This window comes from Nycticebus coucang, chromosome 3, assembly GCF_027406575.1.
Source record: "Nycticebus coucang isolate mNycCou1 chromosome 3, mNycCou1.pri, whole genome shotgun sequence".
Lineage (NCBI taxonomy): Eukaryota > Metazoa > Chordata > Mammalia > Primates > Lorisidae > Nycticebus > Nycticebus coucang.
Window position 1 is genome coordinate 130,842,664 of NC_069782.1, and position 10,213 is coordinate 130,852,876.

At 44.6% G+C, this 10,213-nt stretch overlaps 1 protein-coding gene across 3 annotated transcripts in view; it reads right to left on the reverse strand.

Annotated features, from left to right (window-relative positions):
* FBXW4 (F-box and WD repeat domain containing 4) overlaps positions 1-9,751 on the reverse strand; it is a 106,693-nt gene extending 96,942 nt beyond the window's left edge. The window contains exon 1 of one of the 3 annotated variants that reach the window (XM_053583048.1): positions 8,725-9,751. In XM_053583048.1, coding sequence (XP_053439023.1) covers positions 8,725-9,659 — 935 coding nt within the window. In that variant the 5' untranslated portion in view covers positions 9,660-9,751. The remainder of the gene's footprint in view (positions 1-8,724) is intronic. The other 2 variants (XM_053583046.1, XM_053583047.1) reach the window with 2 other exon arrangements.
* Positions 9,752-10,213: the final 462 nt, after the last annotated feature.

The following is a 10,213-nucleotide window of genomic DNA, read 5'->3' on the forward strand; positions in this document are numbered from 1 at the left end:
GCTGGGTTCAAACCTGCCAGCCCTGGTATATGTGGCCAGCGAGTATTGAGCTATGGGCACCGAGTATTCAAAGTTATTTCCTCTCTCTTCCCACCTGTTCCAATACCACACGCTTCATACAAACACAAATCCCCTTCTAGATCAAGATACCTAAAAAAAAAAGTCTAGGAAAAAATTCAGCAATGGCTACCTTGTACCTCAGCCCTTTATCCCTTGCCCATTATCATCATTCACTAATTGCTCTTCAATTCTACCTAGAGAAGAGCCCTATCATCAGGCAACAGAGAAATCCAGTTAGCCTTCAATCTCTCAGCTGAGACCACCAACAAAGAAGTTCACAAATGTCAATGGGGGGCAGAGGCAACATCTCTCTTTGCTGAGGAGAAACTGGACAGAACTTCCAGCATCACTCCCCAAAGGTGACAGCCAGGGTTGTGTGAAGACCGTGAAAACTGTACAAGAGCTAGGAGAGAAAATATAATGTAAGTAATGATTTGGAATCAGGGGCAGGAGAAGGCGGAGGAATGAACTGGCTGACCCCAAATGTCTTTTCCATCTCTAACTCCTATGATTCTTTGACCTCCAATTTTGTGCTGTGGACAAGGAATGGAAAGTCAACAGACGTGGTGATGTTTTGAAAGAGCCTGGCAGTCTGCTCTTGTCATTTAGTGGCCTTTGCATGTATTTTTTAAGGTGTCTCTAAAGCCCTGTCTTCATTTCACAGTTGTCACCTTTCTCAGCAATTTGAGCTCATGTCAAATACAAAAAAAGAAGGGGAAGAAGAAAGAATGTGCTAGCAATTAATTGTGGGCCAAAGAGGAGCAGGGACCCATTGGGTGGCCCAGACTTCCAGGGAGGGCAATGTGAACAGGTTGGATAAAATGAAGAACTGACTCAAAGTTGAGATAAGTTAGCCAAAATTCTAACAAGAGGTAAATGAAACTCTCTCTACATAGTCCTATACTCAGTTTTAAGTAGTAATGATTCATAATTCATAAACATATTCTTAGTTAGAACAACCATCTTGCTCCTATTGTTTACAATTGGAGTTCCATCTGAATCCACTCAAATCTGAGTGAAACTGCTGAATATAAAGGACATTCAAGACATTTGGATTCTCAGCCTCATCTGATGGTTGATACACCTCACATAAGCTTAGCAAAAATCAGTTTCTGGGCCAGGCAAAGTGGCTCACACCTATAATCCTAGCACTCTTGGAGGCTGTGACAGGTAGATCACCTGAGCTCAGGAGTTTGAGACCTGCCTGAACTATAGCAAGACCCCATCTCTACTAAAAATAGAAAAATGAGCTAGGCTTTGTGGTAGGCACCTATAGTCCCAGCTACTCGGGGGGCTGAGGCAAAGACTGCTGAAACCCAGAAGTTTGAGGTTGATGTGAGTTATGATGACACCAGGACACTCTATCCAGAATGACAGAGTCTGTCTCAAAAATTTTTTTTTCAGTTTCTGTAGATCAAGGAAGGGAAAAGTTACGCCACTTTTCACGAAAAATTCAAAACCCAATTTTCTCCTTCTTTTTTCAAACAGTTGATCTCATTTTATAGCTCAAAATTTACTAAATCTTGGCCTCAAAAAGAATCTACCTGAATTTCTCCCTGTTATGTGGTTATAAGTCAGTTTGCATTTGGAGGTAGTGACTCTAGACCATTACTAGAAACTAATCCAATGCCAGAAACTAATGCAACCCGGAGTTGAGGTTGTCACACAACAGTAATTCTTTTCTATGTCAAACACTCAAACATAATTCTTTAAAAAATCTGTATGAGAAACAGGCAGGGTGGCTCATGCCTATAATAATAGCACTCTGGAAAGTTGAGGGGGGAGGATTGCTTGAGCGCAGGAGTTCAAGACCAGCCTGAGTAAGAGACAGATCCCGTCTCTAAAAATAACTGGGTGTTGTGGCAGGCACCTATAGTCCCAGCTACTCAGGAGGCTGAGGCAAGAGAATCTAATAGTTTGAGGTTGCTATGAGCTATGACGCCATGGTACTCTACCAAGGGCAACAAAGTGAGACTCTGTCTCAAAAAAAACAAAACAAAAAAATAATCTGTATGTTTCCTCAGTGACCTCTTTGTCAGTTGGATTTCAGCAGCTCAAGCACAATCTTTACTTATGATAAAAGGTCTAGACACAAGGGCGGCACCTGTGGCTCAGTCGGTAAGGCGCCGGCCCCATATACCGAGGGTGGTGGGTTCAAACCCAGCCCCGGCCAAACTGCAACAACAAAAAAAAAAAAAATAGCCGGGCGTTGTGGCAGGCGCCTGTAGTCCCAGCTACTCGGGAGGCTGAGGCAAGAGAATCACTTAAGCCCAGGAGTTGGAGGTTGCTGTGAGCTGTGTGAGGCCATGGCACTCTACCAAGGGCCATAAAGTGAGACTCTGTCTCTATAAAAAAAAGGGTCTAGACACAAAACATTGAAAGTGTAGAGTATCTGGTGGCGCCTGTGGCTCAGTGAGTAGGGCGCCGGCCCCATACGCTGAGGGTGGCGGGTTCAAACCCAGCCCCGGCCAAACTGCAACAAAAAAATAGTCGGGCGTTGTGGCGGGCGCCTGTAGTCCCAGCTGCTCGGGAGACTGAGACAAGAGAATCACCTAAGCCCAAGAGTTGCTGTGAGCCGTGTGACACCACGGCACTCTACCAGAGGGTGGTACAGTGAGACTCTGTCTCTACAAAAAAAAAAAAAAAAAAGAAAGTATAGAGTATTAAAATACTTCAAAGATCCCTCCAGTATGAATTCATTCTACAGACTGTTCATCTTGAAAATTATGAGAACTGGCTCGGCGCCTGTGGCTCAAGTGGCTAACGCACCAGCCACATAACACCGGAGCTGGCGCGTTTGAATCTAACCCGGGCCTGCCAAACAACAATGACAACTGCAACCAAAAAATGGCCAGGCATGTGGCAGGTACCTGTAGTCCCAGCTACTCGGGAGGCTGAGGCAAGAGAATCGCTTAAGCCCAGGAGTTGGAGGTTGCTGTGAGCTGTGTTTTCACAGCACTCTACCCAGGGTGACACCTTGAGGCTCTGTCTCAAAAAAAAAAAAAAAAGAAAGAAAATCATGAGAACTTTGGGTTTTTCCATTTTCTGCCTTGACAGCTAGAAATTCATCCCCTACAATTCAAGACTGCCTTCAGCTTCTACCACTCTTGCAATCTTAAAAGAGAAGGACTCTTGCATTCTTTCAGTTTGCCTTTGGAGGTAGTGACTGCCACTAGACTATTTCCTGCCTCCACAAGTGTGTTTTATTTATTTTGAGCCTGTAAACAAAATTATACTTTTATCAACTCACAGAAAACATTAAAAATAAGGTCTTCACTCAAACAGCTAAAGACAATAAATATATCAATATATGAAACTTTTTTTTTGCAGTTTTTTTTTTTTTTTTGGGCCGGGGCTGGGTTTGAACCCACCACCTCTGGCATATGCGGCCGGTGTCCTACTCCTTTGAGCCACAGGCGCCGCCCAATATATGAAACTTTTTAAGGAACTGGAGAACAACTAAGTGACTCTACTCTCTAGCTAAGTCAGAAAAAGGAAGGAAAAAGCCTAAGCTACCTGGAGGTGCTAATTGTCTTCTAAAAATCAGTTTGGGACTTAAATGTAACCAGTCAGCAAGGCTTCTCTATTCAGTTAGGAAAACTTTATGCTTTCTGGGCCAAAAAAAAAAAAAAAAAAAATGCTCTTAAGCACAATCATTTTAAAACAAACAAACATACTCTGCTTATCTGTGTCTATCTCACCACTCTGGATGTTAATCATCACTGAAATAGATACCCCAATCCCCCAGCCTCAAAGAGCTCCAAAGCTAAAGGACTCCAGAGGAATGAATGTACATGCCAGGACAAACACCTTAGGAGTCTCTCTCGAAGCACCTATTGTTAATTCTAGGCAAATCTATCACAGGCATATGTAAGAGAGCACCCAGGTACTACTCAAAGGATATTTAAAATAAAATTCTTGTTTGAAAATATGTAGCACTTAATTTGGGAGGAAAGAGATCAAACAAGCTTTTTTTAACAAAAGACTGGCAAAAATATATATATTTTTAAAAGGCTTACATGCAGGATAGTTCTTTCTTTCCATTCTTTGCTCTTGTTAGTTTTCAGTATCAGAATTTACAAACAGAACCTCTGTTCTTCCCTCATCATACTACATTTTGAATTAAGCCATCATTATAAACTGACGGCCTAATTTCACTGTTTTGTTCTTGTAAACTGAAGTAAGTTAGTTTGCTACATACGCTAGGGAAAATTTAAAAGATTGCTGTATGAAACATTTCCTTGACTTTTATTATTATACTCAAGATATATTACCATTCCATCAAGCTTTATAAAACCTTCAAACAAAACTTATTTTAAGTCAGATGACTGACTCAAACTATCTTTGAGTCCTCTTTTAAAAAAAAAAAATGCTCAGGCTACCTACTAGTGTTCATTGTTTGGGCAAGAGGCCTAAAGGGAAGCAAATTATTTGTTTGTGGTTTTAAAGTGGCCAAAATGCCTTCAAGCACAAGCATAAGACCATTAGCAAATCACAAGGAACCAAAGCAGTTCATCTTACTCAACAAAGCTGTGATCAGTTAGCAACAGCCAAACTGAAGGGGCTTGCCCTAGGCCGGAAGGTCAGAAAACCTTAGCAGTTAGGGTTTCTGAGAATCAAGAGGCTCTTCAGCAGGGAGGGCAGGCTCTAAGCCCACAAGTTCTGCTGTCATGTTTCTGAAAACATTTAGGACAGGTGAGAAAAAGTAAGGAAAGAGAGTTTTTGACCCCTTCTGTTTTTAGGCACCACCTGAGTCAAACCATCCCTACTTTTTTTTTTTTTTTTGCTATATACAGACTAGCTAGAGGAGAAGCTAAGCAAATTAAAAAGTTCCATTTTCGGCTGGGCGTGGTGTTTCATGCCTGTAATCCTTGCACTCTGAGAGGCCAAGGTGGGTGGATCACCTGAGCTCACAGGTTTGAGACCATTCTTAGAGTGAGACCCCAGTCTCTAAAAATAGCCAGGTGTTGTAGTGGGTGCCTGTAGTCCCAGCTACTCAGGAGGCTGAGCCAAGAGAATTGCTTGAGCCCAGGAGTTGGAGGTTGCTATGCGCCATGACACTACTCACAGTGACAAAGTGAAATTCTATCTAAAAAAAAAAAAAAAATTCCATTTTACAACAATTTATTGAGTGCTAATTATGTGCTGAACACTGGGCTAGCTAGCACTCTACATTTAAGCCCCATTTTACTGGGCAATGTTATTCTCATTCTTCATAGATAATAAAACTCAGGGCCAGAGAGATTATGTGGCTTCTGATAAAATGAAGGTTTGTGTGGTTACTTGTTTAAAAACATCTTACTGGGCGGCGCCTGTGGCTCAAGGAGTAGGGTGCCAGTCCCATATGCCGGAGGTGGTGGGTTCAAACCCAGCCCCGGCCAAAAATCACAAAAAAAAAAAAAAATAAAATAAAATAAAAACATCTTACTTATCCAGTCTGCAGTTAATCAGCCCAAAGTATGTATAACAGCCTTGCTACTATCCAAGCAGCCATACTCCTACTATACTTCGGGCCCAGACTCACTGATTCCTTAACAGGACTGGGGTGCATGCTTTCTCCTTCCAGGGATGACAACCACTTCTTCATGGCTTATTAAGTCTCTGCAGCTGTCCAGGAATAGACCACACTGGTAAACACCCTCTCCATCTGCTATAACACATATAACTTCTCCCTCAACCCAGAAAACCTAAGTCTCAACCTTGTTCTTTATCAAGTGCTACTGTAAAACAACTTCCCCTGAAGGCCGGAGACACCTCACCCAGGACACAGGTGAGAAATCAAAACACAAGTCTAATAATTAATAAAGCCATAACTTCATCTGGCAATCTCAAAGCCCTTTAAACTATAAACTCACTTTTTTTTTTTTTTTTTTTTTGTAGAGACAGAGTCTCACTTTATGGCCCTCGGTAGAGTGCCATGGCATCACACAGCTCACAGCAACCTCCAACTCCTGGGCTTAAGCGATTCTCTTGCCTCAGCCTCCCGAGTAGCTGGGACTACAGGCGCCCGCCACAACGCCCAGCTATTTTTTGGTTGCAGTTCAGCCGGGACAGGTTTGAACCCACCACCCTCGGTATATGGGGCCGGTGCCTTACCAACTGAGCCACAGGCGCCGCCCTAAACTCACTTTCATTTTGCTGTTACTATTGCTATTGAACTCATTCCCACGATTCTCTCTTTTAGAGCATTTGAAAAGGAAACAAAAATAAACATCCATTCTTCCATTCATTCATTCTACCTCTATAAGAAGAGAAAGCAAACCAAACTGCCTTGACTGGCACGGGTTCCAATCATTTTAGCTAACTTCTTTTATAGATGAACTGGTAATATTCTTTGGAAGATTTTTCTTTTATGAAAGGAAAAGAGAAAAATACTATTTTTGCAGGTGACAAGACTGCAAGGCCAAAGTCCTATGGAGTTATTATCATCAACAAAATCATACTAGAATTAATAAAGAGTTAAGCAAAATGATCAAGTTCAAAATTTACAAAAGATTATAGCAATCTTACACACCAGTAAAGCCAGAAAATATATTGATAGATAGCATTTTCAATAAAAATTAATATGCATAACATTTCTAAATACCCATATTTAGAAATACCTAGGAGTAAGTGCAACAACAGATATTTGAGAACTTTATAATGAAAACCACAAAAGTCCTTGAAAAGGCATAGTGTTTTTTGGTGGGGAGTTGAGAAGTGTAGACATGAGACACACACATAAATACAACAAGGTTAATCTTACCCTAAGAGACACTAGACTCTATCAAAAAACAATAATATTTAAAATAGTACGGAAACAGAAAACTGTATCAGTGGAACAAAATGAAGAGTTCAGACATAGATCTAATATACATATATGTACACATATAAACTTAATATATGGCAAAGTAAAGCTTTCCAAAACAAGGGGAAAGAGAATAATCATTTATAACAAATTTGTAGTGATAACTAAGTAGACATTAAGGGAAAAAAAAAAGTTGAATTCACATCTTGCACCAGAAGTGATTACTGATGAAGTATTAACTATTAAAAGAAACAATAAACAAGTGGGAAACAAGTGGGGAAAGGAATTTATCAGGTTGGAGGAGGAATTAGAAATTTCTCAGCTTTGGGGGAAAAAACCACAAAAGACTGGCAGATTCTAAAAGATTAAAGTGTAAATAGGATAAAAACAGCAAAGCAGAAAGGATCGACTGAGAAAAAGATATGTGCATCAAAGACGGCCAACTGGGGTTTAACATCTATGATCCATAAGGTGCCAAATTTATAAGAAAAACATCAAGACCCCATTATAAATGGACAAAGAGTAGAAACAATCTCACAGGTGAAACAAACACATGGGAAAACATTTATCCTGGCCTGTGGTAAAAAAAGACACAAAATAACAACTTTGAAATACCATTATATATCCACTAAAGGAGCAAAAATTTTAATTCTCACACAAAATTTGTCCAATCATTCTTTGCTAGTGCCACTGTAACTTGTTACAACACCTTTGCAAATCATAACCATTAATCGAAAAAATGTCATTTTGAGATTTTATTGTAAGGAACTAATTCAAGAAAAATATACAGTATAGTATGTGGCTTATATCTCAAAGTTCTTATCCCCCAAAATGCATTATTCATTTGTTATCTAGAATAGCAAAAGCTGAATAAAATTTTAAAGTTATTAGAGGGATGTTTTTAACCTCATTATGGTACAGCCCATAAATAAATGTGCTTCTATTCTGTTTAAATCAGTAAGACAGCAACTATGAAGGGGAAAAAGTGTGTACCTTAAAGTTTTTAAAAATGAAAATAGTTGTTTAGAGGTGTATTGTGGCTTTTTTTGTTTTAAAAAACTTTAATGTTGTTACACTGTATTAAAACCACCATTAGGAAGAAAAAAAAATGGGGTAGAGTAGGTTGCAATCTGAAAGCTTTTACTCTCTCCATTCCACAGACTCCCCCCTCTCCCATTTAAGTGGTTCAGGAAAGATTTTAATTCACACACAGTCCCAGACTCTGCCCCAAACAGGCCAAACTGCAATCCCATGCCTCCTTGTACACAAACTAGATTTAATCCAGCCTCCTGCCTCAAGCAGGCACCGTTTTATGTGTCGTTGTGCCTGTATCGAGTCACGAACTTTAGCTGACACTGGGGTAAGGTTTGAGCCCTTTTCTCCACATTCGATTTTATCTCAGCCCTATAGCTTGGCAACCTTTAGGAGAGGACGAGGAGGACACATGACCACAAAAACATTCTGAGAGACCACTTAGTGGACCTGGGTCCTAGACCTGGAATGGAGTGGTCCGAAGCACCAAGGAACCACGGGCCAGCCCCGCTCCTCCACGGCTGAGGAAGCGCGGCCGCCCAAGGTCTGCGAAAGACACAATTAAAAGCCGAGGAGTGCTTAAGAAGGCTAATTGTGAGGAGCCGCCCACAGGGGAGGGTGCTGACTGAGGGATGCTCTTGGATGCTTCCTCAGACGGAGGCCTTGGAGAGCACAGGCAATAGAATCCCCGAGGGTGCTCGGGAAGTGCTCTCGGCCAGGCCAGGTGTAGGCCTCGGAATTCGGGATGCTACACGACCCCGGGCCATCTAGGCCGCGGCGCCCCGCCCTTTCCCGGGACGCGGGCCGGCCCGGGGCGGGGAGCGGGCGGGCGAGCGGGCGCTTACAGGTCGGTGCCGAGCCGCGTGAAGCCGGAGTTGAGCGAGGCCCGGGCTATCCGGCGCCAGAGCAGATCGCAGCTGGTGAAGTGCCGCAACCAGCGGCACACCTGGGCCAGGCGGCCGAGGGCTCGCATGTCCAGGTAGGAGCAGATGAGCAGCAGCAGCTCCTCCGGCAGACGCCAGAGCGCTGGTCCCGCGGCCGGCCGCGCGGCCGACTCCCGAGCCACCGCCGCCTCCTCAGCCGCCGCCATGGCCGCCCCTGTCCCTTCGGTGCCGCCCCAAGCCTGGCCCGCCCGTCCCTGTCTTCTCCCCGGCCTAGCGTCCTCCCGCCGCCCCAACCTGACCCTGTATTCCTCCCTCTTTCCATCGTCTCTTCCTTGTGCCTCCTTTTCTCTCCCTGCACTCCCCTCATCTCCCTTTACGATGCCTCTCGTCCCTTCCTCCACTCTTCCGCCTCCCTCTCCTTCCTCCCCCGGGCCCGTCTCCGCTAGCGCCTCAGCCCCCGACCCAGTTGCCTCTTTCGCCTTCTGCAGCTCCGGCTTCCCTTCCACCCCGCTTCCTCTTCCGCTTGGCCCTGCGCTGCCTTTCCCTTTCCCCTTCCCCTTCCTACGCTTCCCCCTCGCGACCCTCCCTTCCTGCAGTTTCCTCGCCTCCCCGCCCTCGCCGGGCCCGTCGTTCCCGGGGGGCGCTGAGCGGCCTTGGCTGCCCATAAGCGGCCGCGGGGCCGGCCCGACGCGCAGCTGAACCCGCGCCACCGCCGCCGCCACCCCCAGAGGAGGTGACACCATGTCGGACCGGGTCACATGAGGCGGCGCGGGCCGAGCCATGGACCCGCCCCTCACACCTGCGGCCTTGGAGCCACCTCGGGGTGCGGGCTGGGGCCCAGGCGCTGACACCACTCTCCATCCCTGGGAGCACTTAGTGGAAGCATATGAATCCATTCTTCAACCGCGTTGTCAGGCCGGCCCCAGGGCCCCGCCTAAGGCCACAGGAGGCCTTCTGAAGCATCTCACTGGAGCCTCTGCCCTCAAGAAGTGCCTAGTTGGGTGGCCTTCCCCTTCTAAGAGCCTTCCTCTTCCTCAGAAGATTCCTCTTTTCCACAGGCCACATACCAGAGCCGCAGAAAACCAGCCCTAGAAGTTGACAGTCTCTGCAGACCTGGTTCTCACACAAGGCATAAACTATGGTCCTGGCAGTGACCTCCTGTATTAGACATACTTAGGGAGGTCGCAGTCTTCTATATCCTGAGTCCCTAACTCTTAAAACAGCCATGCATCTGGAAATGGCAAAGCTATTATTAGTCACTACCCACGTGCAAGTTGATTCTTCAAGATCACCCAGGATCCTTTCCCCATAATACCCATTCAGTTCTCATGACACCAGTCTGAAGGAAGAGCTGCTGAAATCTAGGCCTGTGCTATCCAACAGCGTTTCCCCTGATCACATGTGGCTGTTGTGGCTTGTCCAAAATTGATGTATGCATGCTGTAAGTGAG